The sequence below is a fragment of the Triturus cristatus genome, chromosome 3_1 (assembly GCF_964204655.1).
Source record: "Triturus cristatus chromosome 3_1, aTriCri1.1, whole genome shotgun sequence".
In the NCBI taxonomy this organism is placed as follows: domain Eukaryota; kingdom Metazoa; phylum Chordata; class Amphibia; order Caudata; family Salamandridae; genus Triturus; species Triturus cristatus.
In genome coordinates, this window is record NC_140583.1 from 716,760,676 (window position 1) to 716,787,488 (window position 26,813).

The 26,813-nt window shown below is 45.2% G+C and overlaps 1 protein-coding gene across 1 annotated transcript in view; it reads left to right on the forward strand.

Moving 5' to 3' along the window:
* The window catches only part of LOC146860841 (uncharacterized), a 915,295-nt gene that overhangs the window by 255,151 nt on the left and 633,331 nt on the right, over window positions 1-26,813 (forward strand). Inside the window, exon 15 of the mRNA XM_085646176.1 lies at window positions 745-839. Coding sequence (XP_085502302.1) covers window positions 745-839 — 95 coding nt within the window. The remainder of the gene's footprint in view (window positions 1-744; window positions 840-26,813) is intronic.

The window sequence follows — 26,813 nt, forward strand, 5'->3', positions numbered from 1 at the left end:
CGCAGTCAAAGGCAGTTGACAAATCCATAAAGGCAAGGTACAGTGGGCAGCGCTTTCCAATGATGCATCTGCCAATAATCAATTTCAAATTTAAGCACTTTTTCACTATACCCAGTCCCTGGCGAAACCCGAATTAATAGGGACACAAGATGTTAATAAAGTTTGCCCATGTCTTTAAACTATTGAATGTCACCCGCCCAATGATCTTAACTGAGCCTTTTGTGAGGGAGATGGGAAGGTAGCTTTTCGGTGAGTTACGATCCCCTTTTTTAAAGATCGGCACTATGGTGGGGAGTGACCAAGACTCAGGAATCTTACTACATAACGAGTTGTTAAAAACATACGTTATCAGGGTCCCCCATAAATCAGCATTACACATGATTAAATCCATGGGGACTTCATCCGGGCCTAGGGCTTTGCCATTGGGGAGTTGTCTGATAGCAAGGGTAACTTCCATTACAGTGATTGTCAAAACTGTTGAATCAGATAGTTTAACACTTAACTGCTCTTTTAGGCTCTCGTCTTCATCTAGGCAATAAATTATTATGTAACGTTGCGAACCTATTGCAACTTATCTCAAGCCTGGCCTTGTTCTAACCTGATGAAAAATTTGAGACCTGTTGAGTTTGTAAGGTTACAGTATTAAGAGAAAAAAAGGGTATGCACTAATTTTCATTTTAATCAGTGCAGCTATGCTAGTCACCTTCAAGAAATGCTAATATATACCCTTCATTTACTCTACAGAGCAACGTGCTGAACTATGGTGTCGCTCGTTAACTAACCCTAGAGGGCCTTTTGCAAAATGCCACAGCATGGAGAATCCAATGGAATACGAGAAGGTAGGTGTTTCTTTCTATAACAGATCAACATTATAAAGTCCTCTGGACGAGACTTACCTAAAAGCAATTTATTACTTTATGGTAGTTTAGCTAATGATTCTCCAGCACAGCCAGCATTGGCAATGCAACATTTAATAAGTACAAGTAGACAAAGGCCCTTAGTTAATGTTGGATGGGTTTGGGCCATCTGCCAAAAAAGTGCCAGATGTTCTGCCTACTGTATTGAGAGTGCATTGATGTCAATGCTCCTGAATACGGTGGACAGGCCAACCATCACTTTTGATGGCTAGCTCGCTTTACAAAACTCCCAAAGTTTAAACTTTGCCTGCAAAGTCAGGAAACTTCAGAGTTTACAAAGGTGAATCTTTTATTTATTTATTTAGAGTTTTATAGAGCGTGTACGTGACCCGTTAGTGTATCAGAGCGCTTTACAAGGCTAAACAAGATGAGAAAAAAAATTAAGAACAGGCAAATCATGTCAGCGTTTTGCCGTAATAAACAAGATATTGCAACGAGAGGGAATAGGTGAACATGGGTACAAGTTTAGGGAGAAAAACAAACCTTAGCAGGAGCAGAGGCAGACTGCACAGCACCGGTGTCTGCCTCATACAGTTACATTGAAGTATGAATGAAGCAGAAGGAAATAGCAACAACCATGATACAAGACAATGCATAGGCTACATCAAGAAAATCCAGATTGACATACACTGGTAGAGGTCAAGAAGAGAGTATATCGCTAGGCAGCTGGGCTGTATAAGCACTGAGAGTGTTATGGAAGAAATGTACCCATAAGGAAAGTCTTCGTTTCCTTTTTTAATCTAGCCAAGGAGGGTATTCTTGTGACGTTGGGTGGCAGCGAGTTCCAGATTCTGGGTGCGACCCCAGAGAAAGCTCTGTTGTATGTTTTCTTCTTCTGGAAGAGGGGAGGTTTCAGACCTGGCAGACCGGGAGTGCCTATCTCCTCTGAAAAGCATGATTTTCTGGGTGAGATACGCTGGAGAGTTAGAGTGTAGAGCTTTGTGTGTGATACAGGCCAATTTGAAATTTGAATTGTATTCTTGCTTCGTATGGAAGCCAGTTCAGCGCATTGAGGTGCAGAGAGATGTGGTCAAATTTTTGGGAACCTGTTGCATTGAGACAAGCTTTTAGGGGAGCCGTTGAGATCTTGAGAAGTCTGGCAAGGGTTGAGCATCCATACTCATCCTAGAAATAGCTAGTGCCTGAGCTGCTGATCGATGTATGTAGGAATGGTTTTAGTTTTCTCATGTAGCTCAGGTGAAACCTTGCATTTTTGGCCAGTGTGCTAACGTGGGCTCTCATATTCAAGTTATTGTCCTGTGTGACTCCTAGGGTTTTGGCTGAGTCCACTATTGTCGGGGTGCAGTTCAGTGCGGTGATCGAGTTGGTCCATTCCAGTATGTCAGTTGAACTTTTAAGAGGGGAGATTAGCAAGAATTCCTTTTTTTGCGCATTGTTTGAGCTGGTTGCTAGCAAGCCATTGCACAGTCAGCCTTAGAGCCTCGTTCATTGTTTTGATCTCTTCTAGGAATGAGATTTTGATGTAGATCTGTGTGTCATCTGCATACATGTGGAAAGAGAGGTTGGCGATGCTCAGAGTTTCAGCTAACGGTTCCAGATACCAGTGGTGTAACAGAGACCCCCGCAGCCCCTGCAATGTGGTGGGGGCCCCAAGCTGCAGGGAGCCTCCTCAACAAGGGGTTCTGGCTGGGGAGCTCCCGTTTGAGTCCGGAGCGGGCTCATCCAAGTACCTTGCAGCAGGGTCCTCTCAAGTTTCATTATGCCAGTGCCAGATAGAGGTTAAAAAGCTTAGGGGAGAGAGTTGAACCTTGGGGGACTCCGATCGCAATCGGAGGAGTTTTCAATTAAATAAGAATCTTTAAGGAGCGGTTACAAAGGAAGGGTTTAAACCATTCGAGGATGGTTCCCCCTACTCCCATCCTGTTTTCAAGATGTTCTAGTAACTTCTCATGGTTAACTGTGTCGAACGCCGATGATAGGTCCAGAAGAATTAAGAGACACATTATACATGCATATAGTCACCTTACTTCAGCAGATTTTAAATGCGACTACATTTAACTACTTAGATGCACCTATATAATGAGAATTCAATGAAGCGTGATTTGCACCCTCAGATCATGATAAAATCCTGTAGCAATAATATGGACCTGGAAACCACAAATATCCGGTAGTCTTGGGGGTTGTGGGCACCAGTGTGGCGTCTGAGTAGGGAACAGCACTGGGGATCAGACTGGGCTCCTTTGGGGCAGGTGCTTAGACAGGGTTGTTTGCTGAGTAGCACGGCAACCAACAAGGCATTTTACATGGGCTTGCCTCAATGGAGGGGAGGGTGTCTTAAAATGGGGGCTACAAAGAGGCGCCATGAATTATCTGTTTGGTGAAGAGTGCTTCATGATTTGTCTTGCTAATGTAGTCTCATGAACTATTTTTGGGAGAGGCCTGACTGCAGCATGGCTTCGCTCTCACAGGAGGATGAGTTTATCTAGACACACAACTTAAAAAGTGCTTAAACTATAAAGCTTTCTTGATTTTGGCTTGCTTTGATAGGCCTGCAACATCATCTTTCCCTTTATCTCGTGTTAGCTTCCAGGAAATGACAGCCATCTTCAGTTTCTACTGCAGCACCTTATGTCACATTTTAATCTTTAGACTATTTATTATTCACAGAAATTCTAGCCCCGTCCCTGCCCACTTCGATGAGGATCCACAATTTTAAAATCTATACTTCTGTACTGTGTTTTGGAAAAACGAATTCAGTTCATGATTCTTTGAGTTTTATTTCCCCTATATTACCATTAATAGTTGTGTTACCTAGTCATGGGTTGCTTATTGGTGTGTCCCTTTCCTTTGATCAACTTCCTGGTAGAACGCAGGTTAGCTCCTAAATTTGATTACCTATCACTCGTGGTGTCCAGTCTTGATCTACGAATACAGGAGCCATGACAGATTTTTAAGATATCCACTTGAGACACATTTACAAAGCAGGACTCCAAATGAGAATAATTGACACAATAAATAGTTATCTTTGAAATCCTCCTTGGCTTTAGCCCTTTGTGACCAATGATGGACTACCCTGACTGCATCACCACCAGTCCTTGACGCTAAGGAAGGCACTTGGCTCGTTTCAGGCTCTTTTCCAGAATATAACTGAATCCAAACTACTGTACATTTCACTCACTGTTTAAATGCCTCTATTTTATTAATTTCTTATCTTGTGACCTTTGAGGGTGGCAGTGTTCTAAGGTTTCCATTCAGAATGATCATAACAAGAAACTGAGGTGCTGATTAGGAGTCAAGCAAAGCGGTATCCCTGGGTGTGATACTGTTCGACCTGGTCAAAACTGGGCTCAATTCTACCAGCCAGTAGGGCACCTTTTTTCCCTTGACTCTCCTACTATTCCAACTATCCTTCTGCCACACCTGCCCAGCACTTGCCCCCCAGAAAAAAGTTTTACTACCTGCTCGAAGCACATAGCAAATGTGAGTGTTAAACATCCTTGGAGCAGGGAAAACCTGTGGAATACTACTGGAGGCCACACATTAATTTTCCACTTCAGGAAGGGGCATAGCTCCAGTTGGTGTTGCAGGTGCAGTGGCACCAGGGTCCAGAGACCTGAGGGACCTACTGAACCCTGGTTATTGCTGTATTTTTTATTTCAGACAGCAGAAGGTAACCCACTTCCTTCCTTGCACTAGGGCCCATGACACAGTGGCTGCGCTATTGATTGCTTGGGTCTAACTGCTAATTGCACTGTACTGGCAGGATGTTCTTGCGCGTAATTGTTAATTTTGTATGCAGAGTTTTCACCTAACCAGTACTGTGTACGTCCTAATTTGGGCCTAATGTTTTAAATCTAAGTAATGCTTCAATTACTTACCAGTAATTGCATTACTCAGAGTCCTTCCCTTGGCTTCCCTACTTACATAAATGAGGCAGTCCTGCTTGGCCAGACAATCCATCCAAATCGCACCATATCTGAACAAAAAGCCCTACCCCCTTCAATCCTCTTGTTTTTAATAGCATAAAGGATTCTTCTTGTTGTAGTTGGCCTTGGTAAACAGGAAGGGTGGGTGGGAGTAAGGAAAGCGAGGGGAAGTACTCAGAGTAATGCAATTACCGGTAAGTAATTGAGGCATCACCTCATCGTGCTCCCTCTCTTTCCTTCCTTACATGAATGAGAGGTGCAAAGCCACATAATACCAGGACAACTCAACATATATGCTGAAACAGACCTAACTTTTCATGAACCTGTAACATACAATAGTGTGCCCCAAGAGAAAACCTCTATTTCTGCATAGAAGCTAATACACCAGAACCAAACAAAGTGTCCACTTCAATCTCCTCACCAATACGATAATGTTTGATAAACGATGACTGGGAAGCCCCGCTAGCTGCCCTACAAATTTCAGACAAAGAGGCACCCTGAATCTCGACCATGGAAGTGGTAATCCCCCTGGTAGATTACTCATGAATCCTCCTGGGGAGAGGACAGTGAGATGCCCTATACGGCAATGACAATACGGGAACTCACCCACTGACTGAGAGAAGCCACTGTGGGCTTATATCTCCTTTCTTGCAAGGCCAAAATTTACAAAAGGTGGTACACTATCCAAGTAGGTCAAAAGTGATCGTCTAACATCCACTTTGAGGAGATCACTCTCCTCCTCCACAGGAGAAGCAGGGCGGAGCCTAGGAAGAATAATCTCCTGTTCTGTATCCTCAAACACTTTACGAAATAGGGGGCATATCAGCAAGGCGGTGCTATGAAATTATCGCCGCTTTTGCGTCCGTTTTCGGGTGAAAAGCGGCGATAATTGCATCGCCTTATCAGCAAAGACACGCAATCACGTGTTTTGCTGACTTAGCGCCCGTCACAACAACGCCCCACTTTGCATCTCTAATGAGATGCAAAGTGGGCGTTCCTTCACAAAATAAGCGGAGAAATGTCGCTAACCGACATATCTCCAATTATCAATGGGCACGCTAACAAGTATAGGGATAAGAAAAGTAGCGCTAACCACTGTTATCGCTACTTTCCTTACCCCTGCTTTAAGTTTGACTTAGTCAAAAAACAACAAAAGAGTGCACTTTTCTTTAGAAAGCCCTCACTCACCAACCTAGTTGGTGACATGCTTGATCATCGGGCCCCACCAGGAAGGTCTAGAAACCCCCAGTGTGCTTCGACGCCAGAGTTACTGCGGAGCAGGTTATTTTGTGTGTGAGTGATGTGAGATAAAAGTGACTAGGTTGTGTCTGAAAGTATTTTATTCATAGGCCAACCCAGCACGGTTAAAAAAGGGAAGCGGGCGGTAGAAAAGTTGGATAGATATTTCAGCTATGCCACGCTCTGTGTGGTCAGCATGTTTCTGCCTATCTGGCTGCAAACTAGCTAGGCATTCATCAGGACCAGTGTGGCGACCCCAGCCGTATGAGCGCGCTAAGGTTCACCCAGACCTGGTGGTCATAGTGTGAAAAAAACTGGAAAAAAATAATTTTAATCCTGCTGTGTGGAGGGTACCGGATAGTGTTCAGCACCCAACAGCTATATGTGGAGTGATCACTAATCACACCATGGGTCTCGGGAGGGGGTGATGCCTGAATAGGCACACTGCCAGCTCAGTCAAGCACCCTCTTGGTACCTGTGATCTGCCTCAATTACCGGACCCCATTGATTATTAAGTTTGACTTAGCCATGATATCCAATGTAAGGTGGATATCATGGTTAAGTATGCCCTGCCCTATCAGCAAGCTATCGCCAAAAGTTGTGCGATTATCACTTTTGAGATAAGCGTTGCTGATAGCACGTTATCTCAGCGATAAAATTCAGTGCTAGCCGGCAATAATTATCTTCGCGCTAAGCGCGCTGAGCGATAATTATCGCTGGCCCTTGCTGATATGCCCCTGGGTGTCTGGAGGATAAAGCAGACAACTCCCCTAATCTCCTGGCCAATGTAATCACCCAGAGAGATTACATTTTATTTTAAGAGTTAAAGTTCCAAAGGAGGACCTTGTAAGACATCCAAAACTAGTAACAAATCCCTAGAAGGAAACTTGATGTGCGAAGGAGGTTATATATTCAAAACTCTCCTAAAGAACTGGGGAACCAAACCATCAGTAGATTACCCCAGGATGCCCTGAAAGTTCTGATCTGATCGAAGCTCACTGTCTTTGCAAAGGGGAGATTCTGAGACACAAGGTAGTGCCATCTTGGGAATGGACAGAACTTCGACTAGCTGGCAGTATAAGGATCAAAATATCTGGAAGTACAACATTTGCTGAAAGTAGCCAAGTTACAGATCCCTTCCCAGTTCAGTGTGGAGTAAGACAGGGATGTGTCCTCGCCCCCACTCATTTTACCCTTTTTATTAATGGAGTCGTCAATTTTTTAGACAGAGATGGGTGTGATGCTCCAAAAATTGGTGTAAAAAGAGTACCCTCCCTGCTCTTTGCCGACGATACCCTTTTAATTTCCAAATCACCGCAGGAACTTCAGCAGCTTTTAAATGACTTTTTAAAGTTCTGTGATGCCCGAGGGTTGGTGCTAAATGAGTCAAAAACAAAGTACATGGTTTAAAAAAAAGGAGTGGCCAACCCCACTAAAAGACCGGTGTTAATCGGAAGTAGCAAGTTGGAGTGAGTGGATGCCTTTTATTATCTTGGCATCCTCTTGACCCCAACAATCAACTGGGCCGCGCACATCGAGAAAGCTAAAATTAAGTTAATACATCATACGGCAAATATTACCAAAATACACAAGAAAATACTCTCCAGACAGCTCGCCCCTGCCCTGGAAATTTATAATATCAAGGTATTAGGAGGCATTCTCTATGGAGCTGAGCTGTGGGGTACTGGTAACACAAATTGCTTACTTACAATTAAAAACCGGTTTATTAGATCCCTGGTGGATTTGCCGTCTAGCACTCCACTGATGCCCCTCTATCTGGATCTTGCACACAGGCAGCTAGCACATAAAATAAGCTATACACTTTTAATGTTCTGGCACAGGTTATGGTCTGTGGACGAGCTTGCCTCTTATCGGGAGCCTTTGATAGCGCTCCTGAAGTTACCATCGACATTCTCGATCCCCTGGTTTAGATCAGTGAGAGAGCTACTCGAGAAGATCTGGATGGAAGGGTTCTGGATAAAACCGGATAGCTTAGCCACCATCCCAAGAACAAAACTGAAAGAAAGGTTCTAGGAAGCCATATCAAACACAGCACAGGTAAAAAGCGAGGGTTGCTTAACTTTTGAATTTTTAGATTTTAAATCAGTCTATCGCTTTGAGGACACAATAGATGAAATTGTCCCTTCAATGGCACGCAAACTGTTCCTCTAGTTCCGATATAAGACCCTCACACAAGACAGTTTTTATCTAAGTAGTCAAATGATGTTGCTGACGATGATCTTTGTCCTGCGTGTAATGCCAGCTCAGAAATGATTACACATTTGCTATTTTTCTGCCTTCAAAATCAACTCTCAAGGAAAAAATGGATAAGTCCAATGTGTAAACTAGTCGGCCCGGGCCACTATCTCGAAGTGATAAGAACTCTGATGACTGATACCCCTAGAGTAGTGGTTTTTGGCCTGTCTAGATACTGAAATGCACTTTGGATCAGGCGCACTAAATGCACTTTATGACATGTCAATCTTTTCGCCCAAGATTTTTATTTGTATTTGTATGGTACCAATGCTCCCTATGTTTATCTAAATGCACTTTATGACATTTTTTAAATTTCTCTCACTGCCCTTTTAAACTATATTTGTATCGTATTAATGCTTTTTAGGATAATTTACCTTTTATATTTTATTCACAATGTGCTGTTTACTTTTATGATCTTGTATGATCATAATAAAGTTGTAACGATGATGAAAGTAGCCCAATGTCTAGAAGAAACCTTCAGCGTCAAAGACCTATAAGAAGTCTGAAAAGTAACAAGTAAGGAATCTGGAACACCCCTATTTGTCAATCCCAACCTGACTAGAACTTCTCTCTGAAAGACCAATGGAGCAGGAGAGATGGGAGACCCTAATTTCCTCCTACTCCTGTAAGGAAGTGAGGAGAGGAAACCAATTTGAGTGTGCCAGAGTTGAAGAAACCAGTATCACAGTTGCCTGTTCTCTCCAGACCCTCAGAAGAAACTTGGAAATGGCAGGAAAAAAAGGGAAAGCATAAAGGAGTCCCGGAGACTATCTGCACAAGAGAGCATCCACCCCCCAAATGTCCCTCTACCTCCTCCGGGAACAGAAGTTTGCAACCAAACAATTTTCCCTGGTTTCAAACAGGTCTAAGACTGGGAGACCCCACCTCTGGACAATCTGACAAAAGACTAGGGGATGCAGACAAAACTCTGTTGAAGATGGAAGAATTTGGCTTGGAGAGTCCGCCACCACATTCAGAAACCCTGAATTTGTATCACACAGATGTTCGTAATCCTCCTTTCTGTCCAGTGAAAGATCTTGTCCAAATTCATGACCAAGGAAGCTGACTTTGTTCCCCACTTCTTGTTCAAATAACACTTGGTGGTGATATTGTCAGTTCGAATCAGAATAAGATGCCCTGAACGATGATGAGAAACAGCTTTCAAAGCTTGTCGGACGGCCTTCAGCGTTCCCTAATTTGAAGATCTCCTGTTCTAGTTCCAAGGCCATGTTATTTGGACCTGATAATGGCCAAGCCACGCTTCCCACCCGGAAAGGCTGGCATCTGAAGTAATGATGGGAGGAGCAGGAGTCACAAAGGGAACCCCTATCAGAAGGTTCGCAGGATTTAACCACCAACGCAGATGAAGATGAAACAGTGGGGACAACAGGACTCTCTATGAAAGATCCAGGGACTTAGGATCCCATACTGACAGAATGAATATCAAAGATGGAACCGAACCCGGAAAACAGCGGAGGCGAGATCTCCCGAAACTTGAAGACATAAAAGTATCCTGGGAGAAGAGTGGAGAAGCAAGGAACTGATGTGCCACTACATCTTGAGAATTCTTGCAAGGGGAAGAATCGCTCTGCCCTGAGTAGTGAGGATCCGAGCCCAATGAAACATCTGTCCTGAGCTGTAACCAACTTTGACTGTTCACAATTTATGAGAAATCCATGAGACTGCAGGAGATTCAGCACCCTTCGAGTATGCAGCTGTGTAAACTCTCAAGAACCAGCGTGAATAAGCCAGTAAGGGTGAACGAAAATGCCCTTCTGTTGTAGTAAAGCACCCAAGGGAGCGAGCACTTTTGTAAACACTCTGGGAGCTGATTTTTATCCGAAAGGAAGGACAGAAAACTGGAAATGATGGCCACACACAGAGAAGTGCAAAAACGCTTGATGTTCTACAGTAACGGGAAAGTGTATGCAGGCATCTTGAAGATCCAAAGTTGTCAAGAGATCATCATATTGTATCAAAGATTGACTGGAGAGTGACCATTTTGAAATGAATTATATTGACCCACTGATTCACTCTCTTTAGATCTAGAACAGGTCTGAAAGAACTGGATGCCTTTTGAACGAGGAACAGAATGGAATATGTTCCCTTCCCCTTCTCTGAAGCAGGAATTTGTACGATGGCTCTTTTCTGCAAAAGATCCAAAATGCCTGAAAATAAGGACCTGTGCTTGAGAGGATCCCTTGGTGCTGGAGTATTGGGGGCACCATCTCTGAATTCTATGTAGTAACTGTTCTGCACTACCCCTGATCTCCGAAATTGCTGATCCAATTGCGACTGAAGGCCTGTAGTCTTCCCCCCTTCACACCCCCAGAGGTAACCTGGACATCTGAGAACTGTAATCGTCAGGAGTGCCTCTTAGATGACCCCTGCTGTCTTTCAAACTCCAATTTCTTGTTCTGTTTCTAGGACTAAAACTTCTTCTTCTTATTAGAAGCTGATCTGTAATCTTTCTTGGAGGGAGAGTGAGGAGACTGACCCCAAGCCATTGCAAAAAATCTGAAAACCTCCCCTTTTACGGCAGGGCGTGCTTACAATCCTTAAAAGTGTTTGTGATCATGTCATTTAGCTTTTCACCAAAAAAAGCATTTTGCCATCACATGGAAGCTTAACCAGTGCATAATTCTCAGGCATCAGCCTTCTATTCATGCATACAAAGGTTCCTGCCTGCTGCAACAGCAGCGCCAGAACCCACTGCCACTGCCCTCAGCGTGCCAGGAGAAATGTCCACCAGATATTGGGCTTGTCATTTCATAGCCATCAAAATATCGGAGCAATCGGAATTGCTACACATGGCCTTCAAAGACCTTTTGTAAAGACTGAGCAGTGTAGGCCATATAAGTAGAAGATCTTAAAGTTATATTCTATTCCACAAAAGCCCTTTTTAATGCACTCTCCACTTTTTTGTCATTTGCATCAGAGGGGGCACAGTGTTCAGGATTCAGAGTGACAAGAATGGCATCCACCTTTAACTTATGAGGAAAAGTGTGATGAGAGTCATCCACATATAAATCCTCTATAAAAACAGGGAAGCAGCCACCAGATCCGGTTCTTTCCAATCCCCAAATATCAAGTCCTTCATCTTTGCATGGGAATTCAAGGAGGTTTAATATACTGGGGGAAAGGGCATCGTCATTCTCTTACCCTGGCAAATGAGGAAACCCCAAATTATAACGGATGTGCACCAGAAGCTCACCAGAAGCTCTGGAACCTCCTCACATCCGATATACTTCCCTTCATCCCCTGAAGATGAAGAAGGGGGTGGGTGTTCCTTAGAATACCCACCAGGTCTCTTGGGCTTCTGTTTGTCCTTTAGAGCAGGGTTCTCCAAGGTCGGTCCTGCAGGGCCGGATCCAGACCAGATTTTTAGCATATCCCCATTTGAATAAATGTACTTATCTTAAATATCTGGCATGGCTCTGGACCTCCAGGACTGACTTTGAAGAACCCTCCTTAACATAACATAACAGGTGTATTTGTAAAGTGCACGATTACCCGTAGGTGTCCTGGCGCTGAATAACAGATGTTTATTGTTACCCAACTCAATGGTACTCATTTTATCGACCTCAGATGGATCCGCCAGGATTTGAACCTGTGACCATGAGGTCAAACACAGGTTCCTGCATTGGATGCTTTAGTCCACTGAGCCACCAGACCCGGCTCCTTTAGAGCCTTAGCCTCTGAATAGTCAATTGTTTGTTGCAGCTCCCCTCTAGCCATTCGGGCTGGCTCATCCGGCGGAGGAAGAGAACATTCATGCCTGAGCCTCCCTACCGGGATAGGACCCTCCTCATCTGAAGGAAAGGAAACAATAACTTTCCGCTTGCATCTCCTTTTGCTTTCCATAATGCCAGAACAACCCCCTGGCAGCAATGCACCTACTTTAGGAAGGAGAAACTCCCCTAGAACAAAGTCCAGTGACCAGGTCCCTAGCGATAAAAACCAATCATACTGCTTCTGTGTCAGCCAATAGAAAAAAAGGAGCAAAAAGCCTCTAAAAAATATTTAAATAATAGGAGGAATCCACATAGGGCGCCTCACATTCCTTCAGAAAGCAGCTTTTAACGTGTGCCAGTGGCTTAGTTACAGCTCCTTACACACGGTGGAAGCTCTACCCCAGCCTCATAGAGCCAGCCTCTGAACAATTCTCCCACCTGCAGGCACAACAATGGAGAGCAGTACTGCTCCACATTTCCTACATTCATCTAAAATCATCACTGCATACGTTGATAAATTAAAAGTACGACGTGCCCGCTGCTATGTATATGGACAGGCTGGCAAGACAAAACAACAAGCATTTGCAATGCGATCGGTCTCACATTTGTAAAAGTTAGAGCTCTTGGCGTTGAAAATGACAATGGTTTTCACTTTTGTTTTTTTTATTTGCAATGGAGTGATCATATTTGCATAGTGCTATTGCCATTTGTATGAGCTTGCGGCGGTGAAGAACCAGAAAATAGGAAATAGGTTATGAGGGAGAGTAACATGCTACCTGTAGAAAATAAGTAGCAACATCATGGGAAAAGCAAACACTCATTGGCAATGCAATAGTAAGTAAAGCATTGCTCACAATGAACCACCAAATCAACACAGTTTCCTTGGCCTGCTTCTACACACTCTGACTGCTTCAAAAGACCTTCAAATGGATCCCCACAGAATTGAGAAAGACTGTCACCAATGCACTCATCACCAGCAGACTCGACTGTGGCAACGCACTCTATCCCAGTATCACTCAAAAACAGCTCATGAAACTACAGAACGTACAAAACACCGCTGCCAGACTGGTCCTCGACATCCCCGCCGCAGCCACATCTCGCAACACCTCCGACAACTCCACTGGCTCCTGGTCAACAAGAGAATCACCTGCAAATTCCTCACACATGCCTACAAAGCTCTCCACAACATAGGACCAGTGTACCTGAACCACCACCTCACATTCAATGTACCCATCAGACAACTCAATTCCACCCAACGCGCCCTAGCCTCCATCCCCAGGATCCACAAGACCAGAACCTGAGGAAGTTCATTCTCCTACCTCGCCGCCAAGACCTAGAACTTCCTGCCCCTCCACCTCAGGCAATCCGCATCGCTGACCCAATTCAAGAAGGACCTCAAGACCTGGCTCTTTCAATGATTGTTCACACCCGAAGGGACCAGAAGCCCAGCCCTCCCCAGCTCCTTGAGACCCTCACGGGTGAGTAGTCGCGCTTTATAAACCCCTTATTGATTGATTGATAAAGCATGTGAAATGTAAGCAGGAACAACATGGTTACCTTAATGCATTTACCCTTATTATTCAGAATTAATGAGTATTTGTGCCTGAAAAGTTAAGGCAATGACTTCAGGGCCTGGAAGGGGCCCGCTTCAATGTCCATTGCTTATATCCTTACAAAAAGTAAGCAGTATGGTTAAAAAGACCACATCCCTAAACACAGAGCTGTTGTACACATTTTATAAACCTAAAATAAGGAAAACAGATGATAAGGATCACATTAAACGTTTTCCACTCCAGGTATTGCAGTACCTGTAGGAATGGTGCACTTCCCCAACCAGGAAAATATATATATTGTTCAAAGAAAGACGAGTAAACAAAAGTAGAGCTTCACTGGCAAACTCTATGAAGTGGTGCTAATGTGTGTGGGGGAGAATAAAACCAATCTGGCCACTTTGCGACCACTTTGTCTTGCATTGTTTTGTTTTTTTGTATTTTGAACTTTTTTTTCCCTCTCCATCCCAAGGCTGCACTTTGGAATAGAAAAGTGTCAGAAGAAGACGACATTTGCAGCAAAAGTGTTTCTTTCTTTTTTCGATCCGTTTCACAGAGGAACAAATAAAGGAAAGGTGAGGGAAGAGAGGGTAAGATCTGAAGTCATAGTTTTCAGCAAGTGAAGAGGAGCGAGACAGAAGGAGAGGCACTAAGAGGAAGAGGGAGAAAGAGAGAAAAAGAGGGGGAGCTTCCAGCAGCAGAGCAGATGTGAACACTGTAGGGAGGTGGATGGTGTAAGATGATTGTGGTGAAGGGGAGGGGTATGGTTAATCATATTCAGAAGGGTCTCCTACACCATGGGGAGGGAGATAAATCATTGCGATCGGTTGAATTTATTGTGAATGGACGAAAGAGGTGCATTGGGACCAAACATATACAAATAAATAAAACATTCTTGCTTATTCAAAACATGAAGAGCGGCGTCCGTGAAGTGGGCACCATGCTGATACACGAGCCAAGGAAAAGCAACAAAAAAAAACAAGCAGTGACGGGAGGAAGTGGGTGGGGAGGTACCTCACAGGAAGGTTAGGCAGTGGCAAGCAGGAAACTATGTTTACATTTTTAAAAAGCAGTCGCTGAAGCTGAATGCGCATGGCTCCGAACACATGAGCTGGGCTTGAAGTGCATGGAGGGGCAGCAGAAGAAAAAGAGTTCTCCCAAACAACAGATAAACCTTTAAAGTGTAAGGAAACTGTAGTTGACTGGTGCTCCTTAGCCTTCAACGGAAGTGACATATCGGCTGCGGGAACGAATTTGGAGGCAGCAAACAAGAGCGACACTGGAGTCAACCTATGGCAAGCAGAAGGCAGGAAAAAAGTCATTTTATTGATTGCAGCAGGTCTTGTAGACAATGCATACGCGCTGCCTAGACCCGACCTAAAAACAGGAAGGTTGGAGAGGGAGGGGCTTTTCGTTGAGCTAAAGTGCTTTTTGGATTGGTTGTCTGGTGAGGCAGGACTGCCACATTTGTGTAAGGAAAGAAAGATAAGGGGAGCGATAAGGTGACCTGCAAATACTGTCTACTCCTGGAAGTACCAATGCCACAAGCATTGATACTTTGGGGTTTTTGAAATATTAGATCATTACTCAATAGCCCTAGAGAAAATGGGATAAAAAGGCAGAAATCTGCATTTCCACGCTGAAGTTTGCGAGATTTTTTGTCATTAGACCTGTTTTTTGGCACACATTTTGCCTTCTTTCAGCAGGAGAAATGTGTGGGGTGAAAATATCGAGCATGGGGGCATGGCCAAGACCTGAAGCATAATGGCCGCTTGAGCTAGTTGCTCTGTGAACCCTTTTCCTCCCCCAGATATCCTGAGGGTCAATCCTGAACCCACGTAGTGGGTGAACGCACCGGAGCCTCCACAGCTGTTTCCCGGTGCCGACAGCCTCTCGCGTCCATTGTAATCAGCTCCCAAGACGGTGGGCCTGCGCAAGCCTGTGAACCCGCATCCTCGATTTCGAAGCCTCGCTGCGGTGCGGCGCAGGGTGCGCGGCCGAAGATCATGGCGGGCATCGTATGTGCACATCCTTGTGGGCAGAAGCCCAGATCGCGGAGCTTTGTTGAAGCCCCTGTGGCCACGCCAGCCCAGCTGCTCACCGTGTGATGCCTCCTATGAGTGCAACGCTGAACCACAGACGCTAACCTGCCTGTGGCGCCCGACTGCGGAGCAAAGTGAGGATCCCTACATAATCGGCCAGATCCGGAGGACTGTGCAGTGAGCGGTATTCGGGGGGGGGCCGTGGAGTGTGGTAGCAGCGGAGGGATTTGACCATGAAAGCCCCCCCCCCCTGGCTGCAAGACTTGCTAGGGGAGCTCTGAAGCCCCCACAGGAGCCCGACAGGGCTTGGAGACAGGATCCTGTCCCACGCAGCACACACTCATCAGGCGATGGACGGCGAGGGAGTCTGCTACTGATAGCCCCACCGCTTTATGTGCCCGGGCCTCTCACAGCCTTCTGGGAGGGCATACTGAAGTTGGAGGAAGGTGGAGAGTCACCCAGAGGTTCCTAAGCTGCCCATATATGTTTTCTTTGCCGCCGTCTGCATACCTGCTAGGACATCCGGTGGGATCCGTGCCTGAGTCACTGGTACACACTGTGTCATTGCTCTGATTTAACTAGTGACGGACAGGTAGAGTCTTGCTTCCCCTGTCACAGCACGAGAATTTGCATACACTCCCGGGTGCGGGGAAGCATACCCTAAGGAACTTGCAACATATCACCCAAATGGCAACAGAAAAGAGCAAAGCGGCTAGCGCTAAGGGGCAAAGGGCGGTGCAAACCAACAAACTTGACCGCTATATCCTCCCTAAAGATATGCTGCAACATTCTCAATCTGGGGGTGGCCCCACCGGCGAACAAGGAGGGGAAGACCAGGAGCTATCCCTGAAGGACGTGATGAAAGCAATCACTACTGGTCAAACCGCGCTTGAGCACAAAATGGCCACCATCACTATTGAAGTCAACGTGATCCGAGCCGATCTCACCAAGTTGAATGGGAAAGTAAAGCAGGTGGAACTCACCACCGCCAGTCTCGCGGACGACATCGCCCAGCTCCACAGTCAACTTCGGTACATCCAGAGCTTCCGTAAAACCACGGAACTCAAGCTAGATGACTATGAAGGGGGCCTACACCGTAATAACCTACGTATTTTGGGTGTGCCAGAGAAAGCTGAGGGGCAAGCCCCAGACCTCTTTGTTGAAGAACTTGTGCTACAACACCTGAAACCTAAGGGCCTCAGTAAGTTTTTTTGTCATTGAAAGGGCGTACAGGGTCCCAGGTGGCTGCCCCAAACTGGGAGCCCCTCCGCGTACGATGCTGGCGAAAGTGCCCAACTTTTGAGACAGAGATGTAATCCTCCAAAAGGCCAGAATGGGACCCCCACTTCGCTTTGAGAATGCTGACATCTCCTTCTTCCCCGACTTCACGCAACGTGTACAGCGTCAAAGACGATCCTTCACGGCAGTGAAGCAGAAACTTAGAGACAAGGGCCTGAAGTACTCTATGTTGTTCTCAGCACATCTCCGAGTGGAATCTGGTGGGAAAATCTGGTTTTTCAAACAACCGGAGGAAGCAGCAGACTGGCTCGAGTTTCAAACGGAATGGGCCCCGCAGGATCGAGATGCCGGGGGTGAGGCCTCCGCACAGGCCCACGGCTGACAAGGATGATCTGGACATGGAATATTCCTTAAGCTAGCTCTCTATCGGATTGGACTGGGCAGGTAATGGGTTGTGAAGGGATCTAGTTCTGGTGAGATACCTCCCTATTCCAAGATTGACTGTTAGTCGTTTGGTGTGTGACCTATGCTGGGGGTTTCTTTCTTGGCTATACCAGGGGGGGTTCTGGGGGGAATACGGTTTGCCACGCCCTTACGCATTCTAATAATAATTCCTCATCAGGGCGACAGGCACTCTGCAAGTTTTTATAGGCAGTTTTGAGCCCAGAGTGCAGGGCAGCGGGGTGGGTAGTAGTTGGGCAAGGGGGGGGGGGCAGTTGGCGTTGGGGGTTGTATTTAAGCATCATTAAGGTTCGCACACTGATAATTTCCTTAACTATTACTGCAGAGGCACCAGCCAAGGTAAATCTCACGGTACCAGATGGCCTACTGGTCCTTGGTGGTGATTTTAACGCTGTGGTCTCCGGCTCTCTGGAACGCTACCCTCCTAGGGAAATTGGTCCATCTGCTAGCTGGCTGCCTGAATTCCTTGACACTATGGGGTTGGTGGATGCTCGGAGGGTCTACTACCCAGACCAGATACAACATACCTTTCATTCGGGTGCCCACAATAGTTTATCCCGTTTAGACTATTGCCTCATTCCGGCAGCCCAGACTGCTCACATACACGAAGTCAGACATTTGGCTAGGGGCATCTCGGATCACTCTCCGGTATGGACACACATAGTACTCAGTCCAGCCACAGTGGGTAGGCTAGCCCCAATCAACCCCTGCTTTCTTAAGAATCCAAAACTTTGCTCAGACCTTCAAGGCCATAGACCATTATTTTACCGAAAATGTGTGATCGGTCTCCTCGTCCCAGTCCCTATGGGAGGCTTTCGAGACCGTGATCCGAGGTCAGGCCCTGTCCTTGATATGTGGGGCAAATAGAGATAAACAAAAAGAAATCCTAGACATAGAGGCCGACATCTATCGGCTTGAGGGTGATCTTGAAGCCGGTGTGACACCAGAGAAACTACACCTCTTGAGCCTGAAACAACATGACTACAAATCCCTGGTCACAGATAGAGCCAAATTCCTGAGCAGAGAACGTCAGGGCAGGATATATGAACTTGGTGACAAGGCAGGGAAATTAATAGCCTGGTTAGATAAGAAAGACTGGGCGAGCAGACTAGTCCCCGAGCTAAAGGATGTGGAGGGCTCCTCTCTGACTGAACCCCAAGACATAGTAGACAAATTTGCCACCCATTTCCAACAGGTATATTCGACTTTGACTCCTCACACTGAGGAAGACTCGCGAGTCCTCTTACGTGACATCAAGCTCCCTTGCCTACTCACAGATGAACGTGACTTTATGGACAGCGATCTGACCACAGATGACATTGCGCAAGCAATATGGGCGCTAAAACCGGGCAAAGCTCTTGGACCAAATGGTATTCCGATTGAGCTCTATAAATTGAAGCCCGACAAATTCGCTCCACACCTGAAATTGATGTTTGAGGAGTCACTGCAGCACGGGGCCTTACCGAGGCATCAGAGAATTGCCACTATAGTCACAATACATAAAGAGGGGAAACCCCATACTGACTGTGCCTCGTATAGACCGATTTCCCTCCTCAACGCTGAACCTAAAATTCTGGCCAAACATCTGGCTACCCGCCTTCTTAAGGTGATAGGCACCCTGGTGCACCCTGGACCAATCTGGCTTTATGCCACACAGGAGCACGGGCCTGAACTTTCGCAGGATTGACGGTGTGCTGGGCAGAGCTTCAACTCTACAGGAATTGGCTGTGATTGTGTCACTAGGCGCGACCATGGCATTCGACACAGTTGAATGGCCGTATCTTTGGGCCGTTCTGGTAAAACTGGGATTCGGGCCTAAATACATTCAGTGGGTACGTCTTCTGTATCAGGAACCCCTGGCGCAGGTTGTAGTTTACAACAAATTGTCTGCCGCGTTCCCACTCAGCCATGGAACCCGCCAGGGCTGCCCTCTCTCTCCCCTTTTGTTTGCCCTCGCCCTAGAGCCATTGGCAGGCTGGGTCCGACAGGACCAAATGATAAGGGGGCTAAGATGGTCCCCCGGATGGGAAGACTGTATTTCACTCCATGCGGATGACATCCTACTCTATCTGGCCTCCCTGATAGTGGTTCTGGTTATCCTGGCGGTGTTTGGTAGATTCCCTGGATTTGCGATTAATTGGGGTAAATCCTTGGTATTCGCCCTAAGGGGAGATCCCCCCTATTTCCCCTGGAAACAGGCCAATCCAGATCAACACAACAGGGCTAACATACCTCGGCATCTTTATCTCTCATGATCCCTCAGTCCGATATGCACGAAATCTCCTTCCACCACTGCACCGACTCAAAAAAGACATCAGAAGCTGGAAATCGCTTCCCCTTTCCTTACTAGGTAGATCAGCATTGTTTAAAATGATGTCTCTGCCCCGTTTTCTTTATATCCTGCAAAATGCTCTTGATCCGGTACCCGCACAATACTTTAAAGAAATAGAGAGCCTTCGCAGAGAATTACTGTGGGATGGTAAACCACGTATCGCCTTAAATAATTTGACCCTGATTTGGTATGATGGAGGCATAAGCCTTCCGGATATTAAAAAATACTACTGGGCTGCGCACTTAGCCGCCATAAACCATGGAACTTATGGACGGGGCGACGACCCAGGCTACGCCATGGACAAATGGCTCCTCCCTGGAGGGAATTACAACAGGGGCTCTATTCGCGGCCCAATAGATATATCTTGACAGGCCCCACCAGACACTCAGTTCAGATTTGGCATGATGCAACCAACTCTCTTGGGTGGGGATGTAAACCAACGTTGCCGACCCCCCTTTGGGATTCTGAATCGCTGGGCAGCCTATGGAGAACAAAAGGTTTCGACAGATGGGACCACATCGGCTTTACGCAAATTAAGGTCCTCTGGGGGGAAGGGGTAGTCGAATCCTTTAACACGCTACAGGTTGAATATGAGCTAGCAGCTACGGAATACTTCCGCTATGCCCAAATCCTTCACTCACTTCCAACGCTCCTTCCGGCGGGCACGACCCCTCCTGTGGCCTCACCCTTAGAGGACAGAATCCTGGATGGCCACCTACCCGAAAAGACGATTTCCCTAATATATGAAAAACTAATAAAGAATATGACCGGCCCCCTTCAGGTGTTGAGGGAGAAGTGGACGGGAGACGGGATTGAGATCGATGACGAAGATTGGCAGGAAGCGGTGTCATCGCCTAGAGTGGTCGCCATGCCGGCGCGCCTCAAACTGGTACAACTGAAAATCCTCCACCGTGTGTACATCACCGGGCCACGCTTGGTCCACATGGGAGTCACTGCCAGGGGAGACTGCAGGAGAGGGTGCGGCCAGCTAGGAACCTTTCTACACATCATTTGGAAATTCAAATTTGTTAGCGTCTTTTGGCACAAGGTACACGAGGTAATATTCACAGTCCTGCATGCCCGTCTTTTGCCGGAGGCGAGACGCTGCCTCCTCAACATTTGGGAACCCACAGACCTTAACACTCACCAGACACAATGGGCCACCCTGGAATTCATGACAGCCAAAAGAAACATAGCTCAATTGTGGGGAGCGGCTAAACCACATACGTTAGAGGCCTGGGAGAGAGATCTCCATTGGTGTATGTTTAGGGAGAAAACGGCATATGTCGCTAGAAAGAGGGCACGTATTTGGAGCCCTTGGAATAGTTATCGGGGTGAGATCTGTACGCCGCCTGAATGTCCTGAACTGTATTCCCCCCCTACCCCGTGATGTTCACTTCTTATGCTGTAATGTAATCCTTATCATCCACATGTCGTTATTGTTTATTTCATTGACGGTGTCCTCTGTATTGTCTAATATGATTCGATGCTTGTTTCAATAAAAAACAATTATTCAAAAAAAGAAAATAGCGAGCATGCTGTTCCCTCATTGCTCATAATCCTAATTCAGAAGTGTCTTGTGTTACCAATCAAATGAGAATTATGAAAACACTTGTAACGAGGCCATAAATGCACAAATGGTGTGTGAACTTACAGATCCCCATAAACAAAAAACTAATCTTCCTTGGCCCCCAGAACAATCTTTTAAAATTAAGCTGTGCATCTTATAACTCCTATGTGGAGTATCATGTGTTTCTCCATGATGAGCTACCACTGCTGGCTTCTTCCTCATCTGATTTTTTTCACAACTTTGCTGATCAGACTTTCTTCCCATTTCCAGCGGTAGTGACTGAAAGGAATTCAAATGCCAAGGAATACAATTTCTTCTGTTTGTGACCCAACATCTTGCTGTGATTTCCATGTTGTCCACTCTCAACCAATGCTAAACCAATGTTCACTTAAATCCTTGGAAGCAGAATAACTTAAATCATGTTCTGATCCCCTTGCATGTGGAAAAGACCACCTTCTTCAAGTGGGAGGATTTATATCAGTTGTGGTAGAGTCACAGCAAGGGATAGGTACACATTTAAGGAAAGTGCTTTTAACATAGACAGGACTGGGTAGTAGATCCTGTGAAAATCTCATCACTCCCTGGCAATGTCTATGTGCAATATGATGTCATGTTTCCATGTCTTAAAGTTTAAGAATGTAGTTGTTGCAAAGAGTCCCTCCAGCTCATGGCATGAGGGAGAGACATACAGCACCATACTACCACCGCACCAGAGAGCAGCAAATTAACTTGTTCATTTGAAGAAGTAAATACGGAAGATATCTATTAAGCTCAAGTGGTCTTCTGACCGTGTGAAAATTAAGGATGCTTCCCAGAAGCACCTCTTCCATCTGAAAAAAACCCTTCATTGGTACCACCCAGATCTGCAAATCCCTCCAGACCTGAGAGGGAATGAGAACAAGAAAAAGAGAGGGAAACAGAGAGAATTCTATGCCAATGGCACAGGAGGCAATCGTCCTCCATGTTGGGAGAAAAAATAGTGGATATATTTCTGGCTCCATTAGACTCTTAGTTCTTCAGCCCACATGCTTAATCAATGAACTTTCTTAATTATCCTAAGGAATCAGGCTGGAGTGTCCAGCTGAGATGTCTATTCCCAAGTTTAGTAGGGGCTCTGTCTGTTCGGGCCTAATAGTGCCAGGAATCGCCTGGAGTCAGTCAGAAATTCTTCCTATGTTCTCTAAACAGTTGTGTTCAGACCTTAACCCTTTAGTAAATACCATGCCCCACTCGTCTAGTACAATGTCGATACCCTGTACCAATTAGGTGCTGAAGGAACTGCCAATGACAACACACTTAAAGAGACCATCTGACATCTTTCTATTTTTAAACCTAGCTCTGCACTAACAAATCAGTGGTAAAACAGGGGGTGAATTGCAATGATGACTAATTAATGTAAAATTTGCAAGAAAGGATCTACCTGATATCTATGACCGCATTTTAGCCATTGACTACCACATCCTTCTTATTAATTAAACTTGGTTCACACACATGTCAGTCCCTATCTCTGAACACCTAGCACCTCTCATCTACACTCTGACCTACGCCAACAGACAATCAGACCTGGGAGATGGAGAAGCTTCAATTGTTGCCTCTTTTAGTCTGAAAAGGTTCAGACTTGGAGATATGGATCCTCTCTATTAGACCTCACATCCTTGGTGTGGTATTCCCCCAGACTTTATGCATTCACCCCCTCTGTTTTACAAAATTGTTTTTGTTAGCATTAGGACTGTACACTTTACCACAGTTAACTAGGGAAAATGGCTTGTGCTCTTCTCCCTAAAACATGATAAAACTCGCCAACACCTGATTGACACATTTAATTAACATATAAACCCCTAGTATATAGTACTACAAGCACCCAGGGCCTGTAATTTAAATGCTACCAGTGAACTTGCAGCACTCATTGTGCCACCCACTATAATAGCTCTTTTAAACATTTGTCAGGCCTACCTTTGCACTGTGTAGTGCACTTTTAAACTGCCATATTGGCTAGGAAAAGTACACCTTTTGCCAGCCTAAAACCTTCTATTGTAATACTTGTAAGTCACCCCCTAAGGTAGGCTCTATAACCCTGTGGGTCAGGGTGCATTGTTTTTTAAAAGTAGGACATGTAGGTTTTAGTTTTACATGTCTTGGTAGTGAAAAACTCCTAAATGTGTTTTTCACTACTTTAAGGCATATCAATCTCATTAGATAATATTGAGTTACATTATTACATTTAATAAGTGCTAACTTGCGTTTGGGAACTGATAAGGATATCATGTCTTGACTCAAATGAATTGTCGTTAAAATCTTCTTTAATAGTTAACTTAGATTTTAAGTCATAATTCTTAAAAATGTCACTTTTGGAAAGTTAAAAAAACAAAACAGTTGGTGGTTGTGTTTCTTTCAGCTTTTTTATTTTTCCCATGAGAGCATTCTATTTAATAAACACGACCTGTAAATCAACTATAACATTTTATCATACTAACATAATATTACTCAATATTTAAGAACAGAGAGTGATAACAAAAAGAATTGCAAACCTATACAAACTTTTTCCATATCCCAAAATAAATCACACATTAATAAACAAGATGACAATCCGTGTTCAACCTGTCCAAAGTTATAAACCAGAGCGACCCCTTTTAACGCTCTCGATGTCGATACTGGGTTCCATAATCATAAAATATGGAAAATGAAAGAAAAATAATTGTTTTTCATAGAAAGTCCTTATTCGTCCTCCATATTAGTGTAGTTTGAACATGAAAACCCAAAATTAATAGACAACGTGTAACGAACCATATATATTACAGGTTCTCCTAAGGACCAGGGCTGGATGATTTCTTAGATATTCAAATATGATGTAAGAGGAGGAGCCTCTTTCATTCGTGTTTGTGTTTTCTATCTGAATATGATACTGAGTGGCAGCGAAATGCAGTCCTACATGGTGACTGTGTTTCATTCCTCCATTATGAAATGTTTGGAAGATTATAGACCTTGACTTTTCATTGAAAAACGAGTGAACAAGACCTCAGTTTTCCTTTCCTCCAGCTTCAGTTGGATTTGCAAATGGTGATCTTTTGGAAAGTTGGCTTTTTCTTGTTCTAACCATTTGTGCCTCTGCCAGTGTCCTGTGTCACAATAGGGGGCTAAGCGAGGGCAGGATGGCCTGGGGCAGAGTGCTGTTCCCTGCCCCACTTACACATCAAAGGACTAGCCTCCAGCATACAAAGGAACCTGACACCAGCTTTTTGTAACTCCAGACCTTTTAGATCTTTAGTAGAGGAAGAGAAATAATGTCCAATGCCAGATGTGGGGATAGTATAGGGAATCCCGTCGCTTCAAAGGCTGGCACAAGATTTAGATATTGGACATTCAGCACACCTCTTAAGTACTCTCCTGAACCTGTAGAAGACTTTATTAGGGCTGCCTTGACTCCCAGGTGCTGCTCCTGCTTAACCCTAAAACTTGGGACTTAAAACTTCCTGGGAAACCGACAGAACACCGGGTCCTACCTGCCAGCCGATCCCCCTGAGGTGCATCACTTGTCAGCCTGACTTTGCGGTAGCTCTTGCTACATTCTTCTCTGCAGTAGCAGATCCTGTTCAGCAGAACCTCTCGGCCACAGTGCTTGGCCATGTAGAGCCCTCTTTGGCCAGAGGTTGAAGCTTCGTCTCATCGGAGGTTTTTGATTTCCAAAAAGTTGTATGAGTCTGAAGGTAAAAATCTTTACCGGGCTCGACAGGGACGAGCTCCCCATTGACGACAAACTCCTCGGCTGGAAATTCAGCTTTTCCACTCAATGATATTCCCACCATCATTGACAGCTTCACCGAGAATTCGTTCAGCGGCACTCCGGCGACAATGACTGCTCCTCTGCCTTCTTTCTTAACCCACTGAACTCTATCTTCTGGACTTTATGCAAAGACATTTTTTAAGTCTGAATGCAAGCCAAGATCAGGCCCAATCCACCCCTCATATGCGATCTATGTACCATCGAGGTGAGCCTTAACCTTTCAATTTGCCCTGGTCTCACACAACCAGATACGTCTTTCTCTTTTAGGCGCTATTTTAATCTAAAAACTTTAAAAATTCATAACTCTGATTCTATTGATTGAATTTAATTTGTTTTGGTGTCATTCTATGTATTAAAATGGTCCCTATTTTTCTAAATTGGTTTGTTATTTTTCTTGTGTTATGTTTTCAATTTATTATTGTTTACTGTTACACTGGGCGTCTAAGTTAAGACAGACTGATTTTGTGCCAAACTACCAGAGGGTAAGGCACAGGTTTAATTAGTGGCTTTATTATTTCACCCTGACAAAGATTGTGGATGTTGTTTGAGTAGGGGTTCACCCCTGCACCAATAACCTAAATTCTTACATTGATGTTTAGTGGTGGGATCCTTCACTTGTGTTTTGTGCAACCCTAAAAATCCCAAAAATAATCTGTAATCAAATTTGATTTTTTTTTTATTCTTCTTAGATTTTGATTTCATATTAGGTTGCCTTAAAAATGCCCAGGGTCCTTAGGAGGATTGAGGAGCCAGTCTTTCGGAGTCACATTTCCAATGAGGGAAGGGATTATGTTGTGGCCCTAGGGAAGCGGGATATGATTAAATATCCCCTCAAGAAAGAATCACTTGTCAGGAAGTAAGGAGGCCAACAGCTGGGTCAGCACCAGGGTCCACAAGAATTTTTTTTGTGGGGGATCACCAACATGGTGAACAGGGTCCCCACCAGAAGAAAGAGGGGAGACAAAAATAAAAACAGAGTTCTCTAAAGGCCCAAAAAAAAGTTCTCAGGGGAAGGATTCCCAGTGACTGTGAAAGGCTCTGCTGTTGGGCTTTGTGTATTCCTCCCAGACAGTAAAGACAATAGGAGATTGGTTGAGGGCAGGATGGGCCATCCTACCAGGACGGCTAAGGCTGGAGCTGTTCCCTTTTCGCACTTACACATCAAAGGGCTAGACTCCAGCACACAAAGGACCGTGACACCAGTCTTTTCTCACCCGAGACTTCTTGGAGCCTTGACAGGGGTTAGTGAAGGACTTTCCATTACCAGGTGCATTCCAAAGGCAGTCATCAGGCATAAATATTTAACCCTCAGGATACCTCTTCAGTACGCATCTGGACCTGTGGAAGACCTCAGAAAGACTACCTTAGCTCTGAGCAGACTGCCCTGCTGCTACCAGATGACTTCCCAGTTGCTTGGAGGACTGCCTTGCTGCTTGAAGAACTGTACACTTTCCTTTAACCCAGCACCACCAGAGGTGACTACAAAGGTTAGTAGGCTAGTATCCTGTGTGAGCTACAGGAACATGACAAGACCCTAAGGCTATGAGCCTTACTCCTGGCCTCTGCTGGAGTGAGTCTCAACCAAATAAATCATGCTCCCGAGGTCCTGGACCCTTAGAAGTGCTGTTAGATGTGCTGCTCCTGCCTAACTCTAAAATCTGGAACTTTGAAAGATATTCACAAAAGATTTCCTGGAGAACTGGTAGGAAACCTGGATCTACGTGCTATCCCATCCGTCCAATGTGCATCGCTGGTTGGCCTGACTTCGCCTTAGCTCACACTATATTCTTCTGTGCAGCAGTAA